The following is a 23030-nucleotide window of genomic DNA, read 5'->3' as shown; positions in this document are numbered from 1 at the left end:
CATGTCCAGATTTTTATTTTGAGTGGACTATCAAATCACGTCAACAGACTTAGCATATCAAATACTACAATTTGGAGTGAGGGTAATATGAGAGTTTAAGTAAGAGCGAAATGACAGTGAGAATAAGAAATGCCTATAAGCATTTGAAGAAAGAGCCTTGGAGGCCTCAATGGCTAATATTTGAAGTCTTCATTTCTTCGGTTGCCATGAAAACACCTACCTAGGTACTTACGTAGTCAGTTGGTTTCCTCTCCCATTTCTTCACTTACCATTTTCTGTTTTTGGTGCTCATCTGGGCAGTCCTTGCAGATTTTTGCTCACTGGTCTCACTGAGTGTCGCAGCCCTAGGTATTTGGATGTAACTTTGATGATGATCTCCCGAGGTCGGGAATATCTCAACAGTCAGAGTTCTGGATGTACTCGAGGCCTGAAGGAATAAATGTCCTTATGTAATAAAAGTAGCTAAGTAGGCAGGTGTTACTTTAAGTCTATATCTCCAAGTATCAAAGTAGTCATACTTTCAAGGCTGCATAATAATAGGTCTTGTGAGGGTTTGAAATCAACGCTTTTACATACGATGGGAGTCAATCAATAATGCAAATGATCTCCATGGCTTTAAAACAACCTTGGAATGCTTGATTGATCTTTGCAACTTGCCCCAAGGTAATTATCTCAAAGTGTAAATGGACCAGTACCTTTGTGGGATATAGGTTCAACCTTTTTTTTTTGCTACCATTGAACCTGGTTATACTTCAAGTATCAGATATACAGAGCATCAATAATTATATGTAGAGATCCAGTAAGAAGCTATGTTCCAGAAAATTCATGGCCTCTTGCCCGAACATAACTAGCCACTTTGTTGAGAACGCCTCCGCTATCAGCGTATTAGTGTGTTGCGTCGTAAAATCTACCCTCAGCCTGGACATGAAGAAGGTGAGCTCACCAGCGAGAGGAGATGCAGCTAAGATATCCATAAAGCCATAGATAAAAGAGAGCCTATTCGAAAAATGCATGTAATACCAGAGTCATCGAGATAAACAGATAAACAGTAGCCTGAAGACCTCTCTTAATGTCGGTACACAAGTACCAAGTGTAGAATAGCTATTCGAAATGGTAGACAAGAGGCTTACGCCCACTTCTGACGCCTACCACAGGTAACTTTTTACGCCCCTATGATATCTGTGTGTTCTTTGTCAAGTCTGGTTTTCATTCTTGTTCTTGGTTTGCTAGCTATTATAAAGTAACGATTTGATCACATGACTGCTTTGTTCCATATTCCAACATTAGTATATATGTTGTGTAAGGTGGTGTGAAATGTGTTCGATTCATCTAGCTACTTAAATTGCTAATATAGTGATTCCCCTATGACTTAGGGGTCTACTTCTTCCGTTCTGGGCTATGGTATTGTGGGATTATAATATCTTTATTTTGATACTAGAGTAACTTTATAATCTCAAGTCACTATATATACTTATATATGAATTAATAAATAAGTAAATGAAGGCGGGTAGCTGCATAATGTGAAGGGCTAAAGCTAATCTTATTCAGAACTGGCTAGGCACGAACTGTGTACAAAATGCTTAAAGGGACGTAAAGGAATCGTCGTAGAGTTGAGGATGAGAAGTTCTCGTGATATTTTAACCCAAAAGGATATTGGTCCTATGTTCACGCTTAGACTTGAATAATGGGCATCATGATCCATCACTGGACTTCAGCCCCTTACAATACACCATCCTCTTCTCCTCTCTTCCGCTTTCGTGATCCATTCGATGTCGTAATTGGTCCGTAATGTAGCTCAAAAGTGTCAAGGGCAGTGCGGTTTTCCACAGAATCGACTGGTTCCCATGTTAATTCTGCGTATCCGCGCCATTTTACTAAAGCTTTACGTTGTCGGCCACGTCCAATTCTGTGTGTCCGGGCTTGTAGAGCCTCCTCGATATCGTGTCCCAGTTCTCCTCAAATACCAGTGGTGGCGGTTGCGAATCGTCCACGATTTGCGATGGTAATGGGTTCGTTGCTGCAGGTCGTATCAGGTCGACATGAAAGGCTGGGTGTATGCCGCTTAGCACATCTACTCTCATAGTATACGACGAGGGCACTTCTAAAACAGTGTATTTAGTATGGAGCCAATCTAGCTTCTTTGAAGGTCTTGTATTCTGTACGTTTCGTAAATCTAACCATACTTTGTCGTTGACATAGTAGGTAGGCGCTAGCTCATCTGCCTCCCCGTCCGATATAAGCTGCACAAACATCGACCTAACACTCCCGACGATTACAGCTCTCCACGACAAATTGCTGAGCTAAAATAAATCTTCCATTAGTTACATTCTTTTCGGTTGAGATGATCAATCATTCATGCGGGCTAATCTTTCTTACCCACTTCTACCCACCTTTCAACCTTAAGCCAACTACAACACACCGCTGTCTAAGAGGCTTGCAAGTTCATCAACCTCAAAACGCAGAATATGAATATGATAGCAGTCATACACAAATACGTACAAGCGGTGTATGCCCGTCGCTTGGCCTTAGGTTACAGTATGTGTGTGTGTAATTTACCCTGACCCCTCGCAATAAAGATTGATATGCAGGCTACATCATGGACTATAGCCCGCGACACGCTGCCTGGTTTACCTCTCTACCCTGTTTTTGAGCCTCCTAGAAGACTCAAAATGCTGGTAAATGCATCGCCAACCTCTTTCCTTCACTCTATTCGAAGCTCCCTTGAGTTCGCACAGTGCACTAGCAAGTGGGTGGCTGTTTCTTGCGTGCCACACGCGCATTGATCGCCGTCGCTCGTACAAAGATACATCATGAAACCTTGAAAAGTTCAGTTTTTATCTACTCGTTTGCACACCAAATACTGTTGAATATCATATTTTACTGGATAAATAAGATTGTCAGGCCAGACTGGTTGAATTACTGGAAAGTGATCCTTTGCCTAGAAGTTGATTGACCTGTCGAATCGCCACCTCTGTCTCTCTCCCGTGCGATCTTGCTTATTCAATACGTCGTTTTTCTTCAAGGGATGGGCTGAAATGATTCTTTCTGCAAAGTTGGACATGTCCAGGTATAGGATGATACACGTGAATCAAAGTGAACACAAATTGGAGAACAAGGCCTACTTTGTTTGACCAATCGTATCTAAAAAGTAGATATATCACTCGGATTACTACTTGGTCTTTTTGACAGACCGTCAGACATGATGTCGTCTGATCCTTATCCATCGGTCTACCTCGCTGCGATGGCTTTCCAAGGTCAGATCGACCCGGGAGTAAGCAGCCACTTAATTATGTACCACCTTGCAGATCAGCGCGGTTTGTATTGATGACATTTTTGTCTCATCAATTCCGCGAATCCCCTACTTCCTTCTGACAACACTCGGTCAAGGATTCTACTTGTTGGAAATCAGATGACTAAAAGGTTGTCTGATTGATCAAATAGGACCAAAGTGGGGACTCGAGTTTACTGAGTTGTAGTTCACTTCAAGAATGATACACACACCTCTTAAAACCTTGCAACCACGTATTTATCACAGAATAGATGCATATGCATTCGTAGGAAACGTCAGTTTTCCGACACTACTTCAAGTAATATTCTCAATTGCTTGTCCAGTATGTCGATATGTATCTAATGGGTGCTATATAATTTGTTCCTAGTCATGTGATGATTAGTGCTTTTGTGGCAATTGAGACATAATTACTATTGATCGAGCTTTTTTATTGCAAAATAAAAGATAGTAGGGGTCTGTAGATAGCCAGTTCATCCTAAGACCATAGCAGCAGTGCAGGAGATGTCATTTTTGCGCTAAGACGTTCAGCTTTCCGGGGGTTTTTGCATGGAACTTATTGTAGAAGAGTCAGAATCATGTCTTGCCTTCAACACTAGCCCACCTCCCAGCTGTACTAGTCTTGGCTAGACATACTCCTCGTAAGTACAACAATCAGAGATTTGAAATAATAAAAGTTCACGGTTTCCCAATGTAAGAAACCAAGTTACACCAAGAGCATCAGTGTAAAATAGTCGATTGTCCCAATACTAAAATCAAGGTGCAATTATTTCTGCAAAATGCGTTACCTAACTCAACCCCAACATTCGGAGACCCTAGAAGTGTCGAACATACAAAAGCAAGAAGATCTGGCCGATCTCCAGCAGCAGATTTCGGATGGGATTCTATCGAGCTCTCCGCAGCTGCCCTCGCTCCTGTTATGGAACGATGAAGGCATTGCACTCTTCGATCAATTTGCTCAATCCCCGCCATACTATTTGAACAAGAAAGAGCTAGAGATCCTTGCTCATCAAGGCGATGATATTGTTAGCCGGATCCCTCCTGATGGCGTACTGATTGAACTTGGGTGTGGGTAAGTCATCTTACAGCATTATTATCGGGTTCAAAAGGTGATTGTTCAACCGGATTAGAAATCTGCATAAAACAAGCCTCATCCTCTCCGCCTGCGAGCGACAACAGCGGTCAGTGCTGTACTACGCACTCGATGTCTCGATCGGAGAGCTCACTGAAAATATTAAAGATCTAATCAAGAGAATGGGACCGACCCAATATGTGAAGGTCAGGGGGCTACTAGGGACATATGACGACTGTGTGGCCTGGCTGGCCAGTGATCCTAAGATGGTAGTCCAAAGTTCCGTCACCTTTCTTTGGATGGGCAACAGCATAGCCAATCTTCGGCCTGATGATGCTAGTTTGCTCTTATCTCAATTTTCTCATATTTGTGCAAAGCAGGGCGTCCGCTGTCAATTCATAGTCGCGGCTGACGCTTGCACCCACAAGCCTACGATCATGGCCGCCTACGATACAACGAAAAGGCCTCTACATGATTTTGTGCTGAATGGTCTTCGAAACGCGAATACGGTTATGGGACAGGATGTCTTCCATGTCAGCGATTGGACGTGCGCGGTGGAATTTAACGATCGCGAGAACGTACTCAATACATACTACATTCCGCGTCGCGATTTGCAGCTTGACATTGATGGAATCGCTGCAGAGTTTCGCAAAGGAGACAAGGTCTTGGCCATCACCAGCGGCAAATGGATCGAGAAAGATGTTCATGCAGTCAGCGTAAAAGCTGGTCTCCATGTCGTTGATACCTGGAGAGACACGAGCAGTATCTATTGTAATAATGTGTCAAATCACGCTCCGCGCTGCCTGCTAACCGTGATATATGCAGGTTTTTACCGACTCCAATCTCTCATATAGAGCCCGATCTCACTGTTGGGTGCTATTGAGGGGAAGTAGCTCAATGAATGTATTGAGGGAGGATTGGTCGGGGTTTGAACCATTTTGCCCCATTTCGGGTGGTGAATTTGGCGTAGCCACCCCAGAAGGGTTGACGGGCATCCGAGAGGCCATGTTTATCAATAAGCTAGCTTTATTTTTAAGTGCAGAAAGAATTCGATAAATTACTGAAGAACTAAAGTATACCAGTAAGTCCCATGGCGGAAGCGTTGAACCCCTCATTTTCATTGAGGCAGACAGGCTACAGGGTTGCACATCATCTAGAATGCTAAAATTCTGCTTCTAGGCTTATGAGTGGAAGCCGAAATACTGTGAAGGTGACACTCCGGACAGTCAGTGAAGCCTCAGATGAGAAACATACTTCTCTTTCCTTCAGTGCTGCGTGCTTTACAGTTGTACTGCCCAGAGTTGACAAGGATCAGGGTTTTCTCGATTGCTCAACTCAGTACGAATATGCAGTCAGAAAAGTAAGCTGTAGTGTAAGCAGCAATATGGGCCTCTATTGGGAGAGTTGGGGAGACTGGGAATGACCAGTGGCATGTATGTAGTAACGTGTTTATAATCAGTGTATTCCATGGCAAGAAGACAGGGTAAGCCAGTTAAAGCCATTTTGATCAAATTGCAAGTGCAAATTTAATTTTATTTAAGTTCTTTTGCATCGATTGGGGCTGTCACCGTCCATAAGTGAATATGGATCAGACCAAGGTCCAACGACACAGCACTATCATGCAATACATTTCTTCCGAGACGTGGTCGGAGATTCTCGCATTTTGTGGAGATCAACATTCATTGTCCACGTTTTTCAAGGCCGTGTGGTCCATTAGTCTTCATAGATACTTGGAAAAAGAAGAGCTGCACTTTGCCGTGAAGAGTGATTGGGAACAACCTTCTGGGTTGAATGGCGACGATCAAGTAAAGATGTGGCGCGTGAGAATCACCCCACATATGGCGATACGAGACATCTTTGAGAATCCAGCAGTGATGGAACTCATCACTGGAGAGTCGGAGATCGAATCGGAAACGACGAACGCTTTATGGTTGACAGTGAGGCAGAGTCACGCGGGAGAGAATTTGTCCCAGCTGATCGCCAGTGGCAATGGGTTCTCTAACTATGACTTTTTACTGTGTATTTCAGTCGCAGGTGAGGCTCCAACATTCGTGATTCATCACCCAGAATCGCCTCGATTGGAACACCAAGCGCAACATCTCGCATCCACCGTCCGGCAAGTCTCACAAAGCCTGATCAGAACTCTGAGCGCTAGCGTGAAAGATGTGGTTATAGTAGACCAGGATGACATTTTCACCATCTCGCAGGGCAATGGAAGAAGCGACTTTGAGCCCGGAAATGTGACGATCGCAGATGTCATCCACCAGCAAGCCCTGAACCGTCCAGATGATTTGGCGGTTGGTGCCTGGGACGGGAAGCTGACATACCGTCAGCTTGACAACCTTACTAACTGCATTGCGGTATATCTGCGACAGAAGGGGGTCAGAGCTGAGGTCATGGTGCCTGCATGCTTTGAGAAGTCCGTTTGGGCGATTGTCGGGGAACTTGCCATTGCGAAGGCGGGCGGTGCTTTTGTGCCAATGGACCCGGCGCAGCCCCGACACCGCTTACAAGACACTGTTGAACAGACTAACGCCGTTCTGATTGTGACCTCTGCGTGGCACACTACACGTATGTCTGATTATGGATTACCAGTTGTTACAATTTCCTCACAGCTTTGGCCAATTGATGACTCTATTCAGACCAGCCCGCCTCCACGGACAGGCGGAGCCCACAGCGCTGCATATGTCTTCTTCACCTCTGGGAGCACGGGAGCTTCCAAAGGGTGTGTCGTCAGCCAATATGCGCTGGGGGACATTGCAAGTCATTGTGAAGCACTACATCTCTTACCGCAGAGTCGAGTGCTTCAATTCGCCTCATACACTTTTGGCGTATCTTTGATTGAGATTTTCTGTGCCCTCTCCAGCGGAGCCTCAATTTTTATCCCATCTGAACAGGATCGCCTGAGCAATCTCATGGGCTATATGCGCGAGATGAAAATCAATTGGGCGTTTCTGACACCGTCGACGGTGAATGCCATCGATGATCCAACTCTAGTGCCGCAGTTGGAAACACTGATCCTCGCCGGGGAACCCATGGGCCAACACCATATTGATAAATGGGCATCTCAAGTCCACCTGTATCAAGCCTATGGACTCACAGAATGGGCAGGTATCTGCGCTGTCTCAGCGCGCATCAAAGATGGATCCAATGTAGAGCACATCGGATTATCGTCCCCGACAGCCGATCTGTGGTTAGCAGATCCGCTGGACCACAACAAATTGATGCCTGTCGGTGCTGTTGCTGAGTTGCTGATTGCAGGACCTAGTTTAGCACGGGGGTATCTCAACAACTCAAGCAAGACCGCAGAGACCTTCATCGACAATCCGAGTTGGTTGCACCAGATCCAATCCAGCCGAGATCGCCTTGCATACAAAACTGGAGACCTAGTGCAGTACCAGCCTGATGGGACCTTTCGCTATATTGCGAGAAAGGATACACAGGTTAAAATCCGAGGAAAGAGGCTGGAGCTCAGTGAGGTCGAGTACTGCGTCGCGCGGCTGTGTCCAACGGTTACTCGAGCCATAGCTGAAGCTGTTGTTCCTGATCGTAGTGGAGATATGCCCATTCTAGTCGTCTTTCTCTTCTATCCGAGCCTTTTGAACACCCAAGAAGATGGCGTTGGTCGGCTATTGGCTCAAGACAACAGCACATCCTACCCTCAGTTCCGAAAGGATGTCGCTCACCTGAAGGCGAAGACTCCACAGTTCTTGCAAGAGTACATGGTCCCAGCTCTCTATCTCCCACTGGGTTATCTGCCCCTCACGATCACAGGAAAAATTGATCGACGCCACCTGCGTGAGACGATGCGCCAGTATACTCGAGAAAGTCTGGAATCTTATAGCTCCGAAAGATTGGAGATTATACTACCCAGTACGGATACTGAGATAATTCTTCATCGACTTTTTGCCAAGACACTGAATGTTTCATTGCATACATTTGGTATACACGACAGCTTCCTACAATTAGGAGGGGACTCGATCAAAGCAATGCGTCTGGCCAGTTTCTGCCGCAACCATAGCCTGTCTCTAACAGTGACCGATATTATGTCAGATCAGACAATCCACAATATCCTGACCGAGTCCAAAAACCGAGCACCGCCGCGGCTTAACGAGGTCATTGTAAAATCAGACACGGTACCAGACCCGGCTACTGATAAGAATGAATTAAAACTGCCTGACAGCGAAACGAATCACGTTCTACCCACATCGTCTACTTACTTTTCACTTATAAACATTGGATCACAAAACCTAGAGCTGTTGAAAAAGTCCCTCTCTCTGCTAGGAATCCCCGGCGAAGATGTTGAAGAAGCCTTTCCCTGCTCCTTTGTTCAAGAGGGCATCTTGCTAAGCCAGGCTCGGCGGCCAGCACATTACGAGATGCGATTCATATGGGAAATTACGTCTACCACCCCCGAGTCCGTCGATGTGGACCAGCTGCAGTGGGCATGGTCGAAGCTGATAAAACTTCATCCCATGCTACGAAGCATCTTTGTTGAAGGGATGACCACCAGTGGTCTTGCGACTCAGGTCACTTTGATTGAGGGATCATCTGAGGTGATTGTGGCTCCATGCAAAGCTGTTACGCCAACAGAGTTGTCTTGTCCAAATCGACCGCTGGGCCAACGGGGCCGACAATCATTACCACAACTAACTCTTTACCCGTCAACAACTGGTCAGGTCTTTGCTCTTCTCGATATAAATCATGCAGTGACCGACGCAACTTCCATGTCAATCATGATGCGTGATCTAGCGAGGTTATACAGTAGTCCCAAAGACACGCCAGTCCCGAGGCTGAGGTACTCCGACTACATTTCCTATCTGCGCAATGCATCAACATGCTCCACCTTGGACTTCTGGAAACTATATTTAGCAGATGCTAGTCCCTGTATATTCCCCAGGCGCAACCTCGAAGGAACGAAGGGAGGTGACTCATCCTGGAGATCTGTATCTGTCGAGCTCGGCGACATCGCTCGATATCGACGGTTCTGTGCGGCCACCGGGATCACCATCGCCAATTTATTCAAGATAGCCTGGAGTCTTGTACTATCTGCTTTCACGGCTTCTGGAAAAGTGTGTTTTGGTTATATGACTTCCGGACGGGATTTATCTCTGATGGGAATCGAAGATGCCGTGGGCCCGTTCATCAACATGCTAGTTTGTTATCTGGAGATCCACCCGGAGAGGACCTTGCTGGAGACACTGCAGATATTGCAATCGGAGTTTATCAAGGCGCTGCCACACCAAAGAGTATCACTTGCAGAGATTCGCCATGCCCTCAACCTAGCCAACGATGATCCTCTGTTCAACACTACCATGACTTTCCCGCCGCAGGCGGAAGAAGAAGAGGAAAGGATGATTAACATTACAGAAGTAGATCGACAGGACCCTGGAGAATTCGCTGTTGTTGTTGAGGTGATGGTAACAGATAGTGAGATCCATGCCACTATAAAGTACTGGAGCGAATTTCTTTCGGTGTCACAGTCTCGTTCATTAGCCAGCACGTTCAACCACCTTGTTTTCCAAATAATCGAACGTCCAGAGCAGAAAGTCCGAGAAATCCTGTTTCTGAGTGCAAATGACGAAGAATGGATCCTACAACGGAACCAAGATGTACCGAAAGTCAGCTCTGTATGTGTGAATGAGCTCATAGACAAACAGAGTAACACGCAACCGATGTCTACAGCCATTCACGCTTGGGATGGAAGCCTTACCTACCAAAAGCTACAAGAGCTGTCGAATAATCTCGCCTTACACTTGGTGAGTATTGGGGTGACAACTGGTTCATATGTACCGCTGTGCCTGTCCAGAAGCTATTGGACTCCGGTCGCAATGCTCGCTGTGATTAAGGCAGGGGCTGCATTCTGCCTTTTTGATCCATCTTACCCACTCCAGCGGCTACAAGAGATCTGTAATGTTTTGAGACAGCCTCAGACTATCATCACATCAACTGAACACCGCGAACTAGCGGCAGAGCTGGCCGCCAATCTCGTGGTAATTGAAAAGCCTCTACCTCCTTCAAAGTGCCACGAACTCCCAGAAATTACCCCAACGGATCCTTTGTATATCGTTTTTACTTCTGGGTCGACTGGCCAGCCCAAGGGGGTTGTTGTTGAGCACCAGTCTTATTCAACCAATGCACAGGCACATGTTCAATCATTTCATATATCTCGCCATTCACGAGTGCTGCAATTTTCTGGCTATTCATTTGACGTTAGCATATTCGAACAGTTGACAGTGCTCATTGCTGGAGGCTGTATTTGTATCCCCTCCGAGGCAGATCGCTTTAACAACCTTGCTGATATAACAATTCAGATGGCGGTGGATTGCATGTTCCTTACACCCTCTGTCGCGAGGCTGCTGCGCCCTGAACAGGTGCCCAGTCTGAAGACGCTGGTCTTGCTTGGTGAACCGATGAGCAGCGCAGACGTTGACCAATGGGCATCATCAGTGCATCTTATAAACGGTTACGGGCCGGCAGAAGCCACTGTCCTCTGTAGTACTCAGCCGAGCATGCATGGCTCTGATCCGCAAAATATCGGATGGCCCATTTCTTGTGTCTTTTGGGTCACTAGCCCTGAAAATCCGCATCAGCTACTCCCGGTGGGTGCAGTGGGTGAGCTTCTTGTGGAGGGACCGATCCTTGCGAGATGCTATTTCAATGATCCAGCAAAAACTGCATCTTCGTTTATTCAAGCCCCTATGTGGCTCCAGAAGTTTCGGGGCACCAGGGTTGACGCAAGTGCACAACGGGTCTATCGCACAGGTGATTTGGTGCAATATAGCCCCGATGGATCAATCCGATATGTTGGTCGCATGGATACGCAAGCAAAGCTGCGAGGACAACTCCTCGACCTGATTGATATCGAACATCATGTGAAGCTGCTGTACCCGGATGCTCATGAGGTTATTGCCGATGTTTTACGTTCAGGGCCAAATGATAATTCTCAAATGCTCATCGCCTTCGTTGCCCATTCACCTTTACCTCACAAGCTAAATTCTCCAGATGGTCAGATACTAGGTTCCCCAGACGATACTGGGTTCCGGAGAGCGATAGTCTCTATCCGCCCACGTCTCCAGGATGTGCTACCCAATTACATGGTGCCCACCGTGCTCTTCCCTCTGAAAGATGTGCCCTTGACAAAAACTGGGAAAACTGATCGAAAGCGCCTCCGGCAATTGGTGACAGCTTTATCGAGCAGCGACATAGATCAGTTTACAAGAGACCAGACAACTAAACGACCTCCAGTGACTGCCATGGAGCGAAGGTTGCAGGTACTATTTGCCGACGCACTGGCCCTAGAACCAATCCAAATATGTGCCAACGACCATTTCTTTCAGCTCCGTGGTGACTCCATCTCGGCCATGATATTGGCTTCCAAGGGGCGGCAATCGGGCCTTGCTTTCGTGGTAGCGGATGTCTTCGCCTATCCGATATTGTCTGACCTAGCACGGGTTGTCCAGGAGGTAGATCAAACGTCAGAATCAGATTTTGTACCTCCATTTGCTCTACTTCCAGAGCCCTGGGAGCGAGCGAACGCAATATTGCAAGAGGCAATTCAACAATGTCATCTTACTTCAGATCAGGTGGAGGATATGTACCCCTGCACAGCCCTGCAAGCTGGCATGATAATCCTCAGCTCACGGAAAACTGGGATGTATATCGGGCAGTTCGTTTTTGATCTCATTTCCAATGCGGATCTAAATTGCGTACAGACAGCCTGGCAGGCAATTTTTGATGCCAATCCAATCCTGCGTACCCGGATCATTCAATCTGAGTCAGAAGGTCTCTGGCAAGTGGTTGAGAGGGGGCATCAAATAGCCTGGCACCAAGCATCGTCTATTGATAAGTGGCTGGCAGAGGATCTCATGCAGCCAATGAAACTCGGACAACCACTCGTCCGGTTTTCTTTAATCGGCGACCCTGAACCAGGATACACCGTATCCAACATGGTCCTCACCATGCACCACGCCATCTATGATCATTGGAGCTTGGCCCTTCTACTACATCAGCTCGACGCTGCCCTCCAGGGAAATTGTCTTCCCACCCAACACTTTAGCCCATTCATCAAACACTTGACTACGCAGGACCCCACGTCTGCTAAGGAGTTCTGGTCCTCTGAATTCGCGGGTGTAGAGTCCTGTCCATTTCCTACGCCATGCGCCACAACCGTCGAAGATGTGGAGGTCAGAAGCACCCTCGATCGCTCCATATCTGTGTCTATGCCAGACAATTCGAGAGTTACGCTATCTAATATTATCCTGTTGGCATGGGCCGTAGTTGTCTCTGCGCATACTGACTGCGAAGATGTCACCTTCGGCCTCACCGTGGCCGGCCGGAGTGCTCCCGTTCCCGGGCTGGACAAGATGACCGGCCCTACTATCGCCGTGATCCCTTTTCGAATCCGCGTCGAACCAGCCCAGATGATTGAGGCAGCTATAGCTGCAATCCAGCTGCATCTTTCTCGCAACATTGAATTTGAACAGACCGGGCTACAGAATATCCGAAAAATAAGCCCGGAAGCAGCCACGGCATGCGAATTTAAAACTCACATTGGCATTCAACCTGCCTTGGAGATAAATGCTGCTACCCCAAACATGCGCCTACGTCCTTTTCAGACGGACTATTCTGCATTTGCTAGCTACCCATTGGTGCTCGTCTGTGGATTAAATGCTGACAATTCTACTATCGATATCCATGCCAATTTTTGCCCCTCAGTTATCTCACGCCATGAGATGGCCACCGTGCTCGATCAGTTTATCAGCTTGTTGCATCAGATAGCAAACCAACCAAGCCATAACATTGGTGGCCTTGACCTGGTTACTCAAAATGACATGAAGACATTGCGGTGCTGGAATGATGTCATACCTGCTCCATCCACGTCGAATGTTCATGATATGGTCTTAAATCAAGTTAAAGAGTGGCCCGATAAACCGGCCATCATTACAACTCAGACCACGGTCACATTTCAAAAACTAGACCTGCTGTCCGAGGAGCTCGCACGGCAACTACAAGGCTTGGGGCTCCAACCCAACTCGATGGTGCCATTGTACTTTGAAAAGTCAACATGGCCAATTATTGCCATGATTGCTGTTCTCAGAACTGGGGCCACCTGTGTGAATATTGACACCGCGTTGCCTGCTAGTCGTGTCCGCGATATCTTGCAAGAGACTAATCCATCCATCGCCTTAGTTTCGCCATCCCAAAAGGACTTTCTTACAGCTCATACACCCCGCTCATTGAAAATCATTGCAGTTCCATTGGAGAATAAAGATGCTTTGAAGAGGGACACAGCCTGGATCCCGCCCGTTGTGAGTCCCTCAGCAGCGGCATTTATCATATTTACCTCCGGCAGTACTGGCAAACCGAAAGGCATTGTCATGGAGCATGGAAATTTGACAACCAGCATTCGCCACCATAGCACTGCTATGGAGATCAGCTCCACTACCCGATCATTGCATTTTGCCGGATATGCCTTTGATGCTAGTATCTACGAAATATTTACCACTCTAGCAAATGGCGGTACGGTATACGTAGCGTCGGAGCACGAACGCATCAACGAGTTAGCGGGTTTCATCCATCGTCATCAGATATCCTGGGTAGCAGTGACACCTTCTGTAATCAATCTTCTTCGACCTGAGGACGTGCCTAGTCTCCGTACAGTTGTACTGGGTGGCGAAGCAGTTACGCATCATCATGTCAATGTCTGGGCTGGCCGAGAGAACCTACGGCTCATCAATGGCTATGGGCCGGCCGAAGCTACAATCTGCGCCGCAGGTGTTATTCCCGCAGTTGGCTGGCGAATGGGAACTATAGGGCCTATCCTTGGTGCTGTTGGGTGGGTAACGGTTCCCTCAGACCCTGAGAGGTTGTCGCCACTAGGAGCTGTGGGCGAGCTTCTCATTGAAGGCCCAGTAGTCACGAGGGGGTATCTGTACCATCCGGAGCATGCCCCTACGGGATTTATATCGCCACCACCATGGCTTCAACGGTTTCGATTCCCTAATCAACCAGGACGGTTGTACCGATCCGGAGATCTGGTCCAGTACACAGCAGATGGATGGATCCGGTTTGCGGGCCGCAGAGACACGCAAGTTAAGCTCCGTGGTCAGAGAATTGAGCTAGGCGAGGTTGAACATCATGTTAGGTCGTGCATTTCCGATGCTTTCCAGGTTGTTGCCGAGGTAATACCCCGCGGGTATGACGGGCAGTCGGCATTACTGTTTGCGTTTCTCTTGCATGAAGATATCCGCAACCAAGATGATCCTAATAGTGAGAATGTATTCGCAATACCTGGAAAAAGGCTGCGGTCACAGATTTCACAAGCTCGCCGCCAGCTGCTTGAAGTCTTGCCGTCGTTTATGGTGCCTGCGGCCATGGTCCCTGTCTCGGAAATGCCCTACACCAAAACCGGCAAGCTCGACCGGAAAAGATTGCGAGGAGAGGCTGCTCGTTTGTCAAGTAGTCAATTGCAGCAACTAGAAGGAACTCAAAGCCCGAAAGAGACTCCATCAACGGATCTGGAACTCCGCATCCGCCAGGTCTGGGCGCACGTCCTGGTAATTAACCCTGAGGAAATTGGCATCCATGACAATTTTTTCTCCATTGGAGGAGAGTCCATTTCTGCCATGCAAGTCGTGACCCAGAGCTGGTCTACTGGATTACTTCTGACCGTCGCGGACCTTTTTCAGTTTCAAACTATCGCGGCATTGGCAACTCACATCCACATCCAAGACCAGAGTCGGGAAGTTTTTGCCACCGTTCCGTTTTCTCTCATAAATAGTTCTGATAGACTTGAAGATATCTTGGCTCTTCTTCAATCGACACGTGGTGTTGAGAACGACGTGGTAGAAGATATATATCCTTGCACAGCTCTACAGGAAGGCTTGATAGCACTCACAGCCAAAAATGGGAGTGCTTATGTCAACGAGCTCAAGTATCAATTACCAGGCGATGTTGATCTGACTCGTCTGGAAGCAGCATGGCATGCTACGATGGCAGCAAATCCAGTTTTGCGCACGCGGATTATCCAGCTAGACGCGCGACGGTGTTATCAAGTCGTTCTATCAGAAGACTCCCACTGGCAGCTTTACCCGGATATGCAAACCTACCGTCAGGAGTCAAGGGCTTATTTCGGATTAGGTAGACCTTTGGTTGACTTGGTGGCAGTGAAGCAATCCCTACCGGTCAAAGGATACATTTTGATGCTTCGGATTCATCATGCCATCTATGATGGCTGGTCTCTGCCGATTATCTTGAACCAGATTCAAAGGGCCTATGATGGCCACAAATTGAGCGTCAAACCCTATGCCCCGTTCATCAATTATTTAGAAGCACAGAAAACAGCAGGAGCTGAGTTCTGGCAAGGAGAGCTTGCGTCTGCCGACACAGCTACGTTCCCAGAGATGCCTTCCCCGTGTTACCAGCCCACCTCACAGGCCACCATTACGCAGACTGTCCCTATACAGCAACAACCCAATGATGGAATCACTCTAGCTGTCAGGTTACATCTAGCATGGGCACTTGTTGAATCTCAATACACTGGTTGTAGCGACGTCGTATTTGGCGTCACAACTACCGGTCGAGCTGCCCCAGTACCGGGAATTGAGCAGATGACGGGCCCAACTCAGGCGACAATACCCATGCGAGTACAGATTGATTCCAACCAGACGATAATTGGGGCATTAAATCAATGCCAAAGCAAGATCATGAGCGTCATTCCGTATGAACAATTCGGACTGCAGAACATCATGCAGTTGGGGGACTCCCATGCAGCGGCCTGTCAGTTCCAGACGCTACTGATCATTCAACCTGCAGGGAAGCCGCGAACGGAAATTTTATTCTGTGAGGAGGAGATACTATCGGAACTGTACGGATTCAACCCGTACGCTTTGATGCTGATATGTCAGTTGACGACCGATGCGGTCGAGGTGCGGGCTATATTTGACGCCAATGTCATACCTAAGGCGCAAATTGATCGGATCCTTAGACACTTCGGCCACATACTCCAGAAACTGGGCGTACTGGAGTCGGACGTTCCGATTTCCCATTTAGAACAACTTAGTGCGGAGGATTTGGCAGACCTGGCATCCTGGAATCATCTAGAATCAGCTCCTCTGGAGCTCTGCATTCATGATGCTATCCAGGAGCGTTGCGATTCCCAGCCCGGTTACCCTGCAGTTTGTGCTTGGGATGGTGATCTTTCTTATCGAGAACTTGACACCTTGTCATCCACATTGGCCCTGCATCTCCGAAGCCTAGGGGTTGGGTACGAAATCATTATTCCTATATATCTTGAAAGGTCGTGTTGGGTCCCCGTGGCTATGCTTGGGGTTATCAAGGCAGGAGGCGCCTTTGTCCTGCTCGAACCGGCCCATCCTGTTGAACGGCTGCAGCAAATATGCCGGAGCATCAAGGCCGAAGTAATTGTCACATCAAGCCAATATAAATTGGCTACTGCCGCACTTGGGGTGCATAAGGTTGTGACTCTGAGTGATGACGAAACTGAATGGCGAGCGAATGACGCTGGAGATCGACGCTTTTTGGCGACTTCTTTTAGTCCTCGTAACACCCTCTACATTGTCTTCACTTCAGGCTCGACTGGACAACCCAAGGGAGTTGTCGTTGAGCACCGATCTTTTTATCTAAACGCCATAAGCTACATCCCCTTGATCAAGCTGAATCGTGATTCTCGTGTCTTTCAATTCTCTGGCTTCGCATTTGATCTCATTGTTATGGAGGTTTTCAGTACACTTATAGCCGGTGGATGCATCTGCATACCCTCGGAGTATGATAGGAGCAGTCGAATTACGCAGGTTTTGTCCGCTATGAAAGTCAACTGGATGCTTCTGACGCCATCGGTGGCTCGCACAATGTTCACTCCAAGTGATATTCCAACCCTTCAGACTCTTGTTCTCGGTGGCGAAGCCATGAGAAAAAAGGATATCGCCACTTGGTCTCCCACAAAGCACTTAATGAATGCCTACGGTCCTGCTGAATGTAGTGTGATCACCACTGTGCATACATCTGTCACTGAACAGTCGCACGCACAAAATATTGGCCGACCATCGAGTTCAGCCATCTGGATTACTCACCCCCAAAATAGTGATCAACTGCTGCCGGTAGGTGCTGTCGGCGAAATTTTGATTGAAGGTCCCATCGTTGCCCGAGGTTACTTGAATGATTCAGCCAGGACGGACGCTTCATTTATACCAGCACCGCATTGGCTGCATCATTTCCGTAATATATCGGCACCACAAAGTCGGCTTTACCGAACGGGAGACATGGGTCAGTACCAAGCTGATGGTTCGATCCTGTTTCTCGGACGCCGAGACGGCCAAGTCAAACTGCGTGGGCAACGCATCGAATTGGCGGAGGTGGAACACCATGTCCAGCACCTTTTCCCCAAAAGTCGTGAAGTGATTGCTGATATCATTCAACGTGATCTGTCCAGTGGGCCTGTACTAGTTGCATTAGTTGCCTGTGGCTCTCGTGTCGAGGAGGTCTCGCAGAGAACTGACAGCCTGTTGAGCGAGCCTGGAGAGGAACTTTTCTTAAAGTTGGTCGATTCTGCACGCTCGAAGCTGGCACGTACACTACCTCACCACATGGTGCCAACTTTCTTTCTGCCACTGAATCGGGTGCCGCTATCAAGCACGGGAAAAGCTGATCGGCGCCTGCTACACCATCATCTATTAAGCCTCTCCTCGGAGGCGTTCGTTGCCTTTAATGGAGGCAAATCTCGCAAGGCCACAACATGTGCAGAGGAAAGGACGCTACAAACGCTTTTCTATCGAGTATTGAGCTTAGCTCCCACCGACATCAGCCCTGACGCCAACTTCTTCCAGATAGGAGGCGACTCCATTGTCGCCATGAAACTTGTGAGCGAAGCGAGACTGGCCAATGTGGAGTTCACTGTAGCAGACGTTTTCACCTACCCCGTGCTTTCAGATTTGGCCAAAGTCATGCGCCATATCACACTCCAGCCTGTTGCTCTCGTTCCCTTTGCCCTTCTCCCTGAGGAGAACCAGCGAACTCGCATACTGCAAATGGCGGCAGAGTCGTGCGGGATGGAGGTGGACAAAGTGGCAGATATATATGCGTGTACACCACTGCAGGAAGGACTAATGGCGCTCACTGCACAAAATTCAAGCATGTATATCGGCCAGCTCGCATTTATGCTGGCTGAAGGTATTGATATCCTTCGGTTACAAGCTGCTTGGCAGAACATCGTCGATGTGAATCCCATCCTACGAACTCGCATAGTTCAAAGCGAGGCCGATGGGTTCCTTCAAGTGGTTGCCAAACCAAGCCAAATTAACTGGCGAACACACCACTCTATCAAGGCATATCTCAATGAGGACTTGATTCAACCTATGATGATTGGACAGACACTGGCACGGTTTGCCATCATTCAACCGCAACTATACCATGATCAGGATTCCGTGTACATGGTGTTGACACTACACCATGCACTCTACGATGGATGGTCACTGCCCTTATTGTTACGCCAGGTTGACATGGCCTACCATAACGAGTCGCCCCAAGCATACCCCTTTACCCCATTCATCCAATATGTGATCACTAATGGAAGGGGTCCGGCAGCCCAAGCTTTTTGGAATGCCGAATTCGCTGCCCTTGAGGCACCTCCATTCCCAGCATTGCGTCAGTCAGCCTTTGCACCCCAGATACCTTCCAGACGGGGGAGTGTTGAAACCACCGTTCCCATTGATTTCCAAGCCAATGCAACCGTCACTCTCTCCAATATCATCCGCCTAGCCTGGGCTATAGTAGTATCCGCATACACTGATAGTGAAGATGTTTTGTATGGGGTGACCGTGACTGGTCGCAATGCGCCAGTTCCCCATATTGAAGACATGGCAAGCCCGACCTTTGCAACTGTCCCATTTCGGGTTCGACTGCTGGCTGGTACCACTGTTTATACTGCGCTCGATGAAATCCAGAAGCATGCTACTAACATGATTCCCTTTGAGCAAAATGGATTACAATATATTCGTAAGATGGGCCCAGAGGCTGCGGCAGCTTGCAATTTTCGGAGCCAATTGGGTGTTCAGCTTGCTACAGAAATAATCGACGACTCAAGCTCGCTGATGAAGATACAAAATCCTTTAGGCACGGGATTCGACCGCTTTGCCAGCTATCCTCTAGTGTTGATTTGTAACCTGAGCGCGCAGAACGACATTGTTCGCATTCAAGCGAATTTCGACCTGGACGTAACTTCTGCCGAAGATGCCGAAATAATGCTGGCTCAATTAGCCCACGTCTTGCAGCAGTTGTGCAAGGTAGACAATTCCACCCAGCTTCTGGCCGACATCGAACTTGTCAGTCCGGATGATTGCATAAAGCTTCAGCGCTGGAATGGTCATCTTCCTGATCCTAACCAATCTACGCTTCATGACCTTGTGCTAAAACAGGCTCGAGAAAGACCGACAGCAGTAGCGGTCTCCACAACTTCCCAAAAAATGACGTTTGAGGAGCTAGATACTCTTTCCAGTCATTTGGCTCACCATTTGGTCTCTCATGGTGTTAAGCCAGGCGACTTTGTTCCAATCTGCTTTGAAAAGTCAATATGGCCAGTTGTTGGAATGCTGGCCGTTCTCCGCGCGGGGGCAGCGTGTTTTAACGTGGATCCGGCCCTACCACCTGGTAGAGTACGTAAGATGCTTCGGAGCATCGGCCCTCACGTCGCCTTGAGCTCTCATTCAAAGAAAACGCACCTGGAGGGGTGCGCTCAAAGTCCTCTTCTGGTATTCACAGTACCATGGGGTTCTCTGCCTATCTCAGAAACACCTTGGATACCGCCGATAGTCGAATCGAATGATGCTGCATTTCTAATTTTCACATCAGGCAGTACAGGCACTCCAAAGGGGATCATACTAGAGCACATGAACCTCTCAACCAGCATCTACCATCACAGCAGTGCACTTCAGGTGGATCAGAACAGTCGATCTCTACACTTTGCAGGTTACGCGTGGGATGCTAGTGTCTACGAAATTTTTACCACTCTTGTTAATGGCGGATGTGTTTGTATTCCCTCCGAAAAGGAAAGAATAAACGACCTGGCAGGCTTCATTCGTCGAAGTGAGATCACATGGGCCACACTAACTCCATCTGTTATGGCTCTCCTTGATCCCGACGAAGTGCCAAACTTGCGTGCAGTCTCTTTAGGTGGCGAGGCGATCAGCTATGAAATTGTCAGTATCTGGGCCGACCGTATTTACCTGATCAACGGATATGGTCCTGCAGAAGCAACAATTTGCGCTGCGGGACGTATTCCCGCCCAAGACTGGGAGATAGGCACCATTGGCCCGATGTTGGGCTCTGTGGGATGGGTGACCATGCCATCCGATCCCAGCCGGTTAGCCCCATTGGGGGCCGTGGGAGAGCTCCTGATCGAAGGCCCTGTGGTGGCCCGTGGCTACTTGAACCAAGAACAGAAAACGAGAGCGGGTTTCATTGAGCCGCCGGCTTGGATTTCTCGCTTCCGTCCCCAAGCCACCGGGCGGATCTATCGATCTGGTGACCTAGTCCAGCTTACCAAGAATGGTTGGATCCGCTATGTCGGTAGAAAGGATACACAAGTCAAGTTACGCGGCCAACGTATTGAGCTCGGCGAAGTAGAACACCATATCCGTTCTCATACTGACACTCGCGAGGTCGTAGCTGAGGTCATCATTCGAGGGGCGGGACCGCCGGTGCTGGTCGCCTTTGTCCTGTATGATTTCCACGGAAAGAAGGATGACAATGTGTTTGCGTTGCCAAGTGATGCTTTTTGCAGGCAAGCTAAGATGATTCGTGCGCGGATACAAGACCATCTACCCTCTTATATGGTGCCCACCGCAATCATACCGCTCCAATTTTTACCCTCAACGCCAACTGGGAAGACAGATCGCAAACGCCTATGTGAAGCGGCATCTCAGCTGTCAAACAGTGATTTTGCGCGCTATGTAGATGGGTTGGAGAGTTCTAAACGATCTCCATCCACGGATATGGAGGTTCTGCTGCAAAGCCTCTGGGCGCGAATCCTCAGGCTACCGGTAGTAGATATCGGAGCAGACGACAGCTTCTTCCGTCTCGGGGGAAATTCGATTGACGTGATGATGTTGGTCACCATGGTAAGAAAAGTGGGAATCGACTTGTCTGTGACCAGTGTCTTTAAACATCCAAAACTTTGTGATCTCGCCATCGCCGCCAAACTCGGCTCTCCTCGGCGGACCGGTTCTATCGAATCTTATCAGCCCTTCTCATTGCTCAATCTGACTGACTCCGAAACATTCATTCTGGATCAAGTAGCTAACGGTCGGCCTTTCGAACAAATCGATGTTATCGACGCTCTTCCCACAACACAGTTCCAAAGAGAGCAGATACATCGCGACCTGCGTCACTACTTCATGGTCCACATCCCTGGACCAGTGGATGTACCACATCTGGAGACTGCGATTCAAAGGGTTATCGAAAAGTATGAGATACTACGCACCGTTTTTGTACCGCTCCATAATACTCTGACCCAAGTTACCCTGCGCCGCATTGTCAGTTCCTTAAACATTATCAAAATCAAGAGCGATGTGAAGGTCGCGGCCAAGGCTCTCAGTCAGGAAGATTGTCTCGCCTCTCTTACGATTGGGACTCCATACTTTAAGCCAACATTAGTCACTGGACCCGAACAGTCCGTATTAGTCATTCGGATATCTCACGCGCAATACGACGGAGTCTCATTTCCCTTTCTATACTCGGATTTGACCCGTGCCTACCAAGGCCATAGTTTGGCTCCCGCGAGACAGTTTTCTGACTACATGCGATATCGGGTAAAGTGCCGTTCGCCACAAGCATGGAATTTTTGGAGAGAGCTTTTGCAAGGTTCCTCGATGACCCAGCTAGATCCATATTCCCTTGGGGGTCATGCTTCGCCAGGTTTGAAAATTCTCATCCATCGACGCACCAAAATCAGTTCGCCTACCTTGCCTGAAGATATCACAATCGCAACGGTCTTCAAAGCCGCATGGGGCCTAACTCTTGCACGGCTTACAGGCCTAAACGATATCGTATTTGGCCAAGTCGTCCACGGTCGCAGTGTACCTTTAGACGGAGTTGAAAACATCCTCGGGCCCTGCGTCAACATTATCCCCGTTCGGGTGCCCCTGCAGCGGAAATGGCGCTCAATAGACCTCTTGTATTACCTCCAGGATCAGCATGCATGTACTCAAGCCTTTGATACAGTCGATTTTGAAGATATTGTTAGCCAAAGTACCTCATGGTCAACCCAGACACGATTTGGAAGTATCGCCCAACATCAAAATATGTCGGTCACTTCTCAAGTGACTTTTGATAGTCTCGAATGTACGACCGAAACGCACTCATCAACTGACATCCCAGATACATGCTATGCCATCTCTACTCCTCAGGGATCTGGTTTGATGATTGAGATTGTTGCTTCTAGTCACATGCTCAGCACAGAGACTGCTGATCGTCTCCTTGCTGGGCTGTCCCAGATGGTCTTAGATCTTTCCTTGCATTCGATATCACTGGTTGCCAACCTTCTAGGTGATCAGGACCTAGCTGCCAGCTGAGGATGAGACAAGGCAAGTCCCATTTTGCTTCTCAGGTATCATACATAATAATTCTTATTTTTAATTCTCATCATATCTCTAGCAT

The 23030-nt window shown here is 48.2% G+C and overlaps 2 protein-coding genes across 2 annotated transcripts; both read left to right on the top strand.

Annotated features, from left to right (window-relative positions):
* Positions 1-4065: 4065 nt before the first annotated feature.
* N7495_009402 (uncharacterized protein) lies at positions 4066-5212 on the top strand (the record flags this gene model as incomplete). The annotated part of the gene is made up of 3 exons (XM_057212053.1): positions 4066-4358; positions 4417-5129; positions 5184-5212. 3 exons carry the CDS (start codon positions 4066-4068, stop codon positions 5210-5212), a joined length of 1035 nt encoding a protein of 344 aa, XP_057058916.1.
* Positions 5213-5941: 729 nt separating this feature from the next.
* Positions 5942-22945, top strand: N7495_009401 (uncharacterized protein; the record flags this gene model as incomplete). Its single annotated transcript, XM_057212052.1, has 1 exon — positions 5942-22945. The coding sequence occupies one exon, from the start codon at positions 5942-5944 to the stop codon at positions 22943-22945; it is 17004 nt and encodes a 5667-aa protein (XP_057058915.1).
* Positions 22946-23030: the final 85 nt, after the last annotated feature.

The sequence above is a fragment of the Penicillium taxi genome (assembly GCF_028828555.1).
Source record: "Penicillium taxi strain IBT 34144 chromosome Unknown utg000006l_segment0_segment0, whole genome shotgun sequence".
NCBI lineage: Eukaryota > Fungi > Ascomycota > Eurotiomycetes > Eurotiales > Aspergillaceae > Penicillium > Penicillium taxi.
Note: the sequence above shows the minus strand (reverse complement) of the source record. Positions and strands in the feature narration are given on the sequence as shown.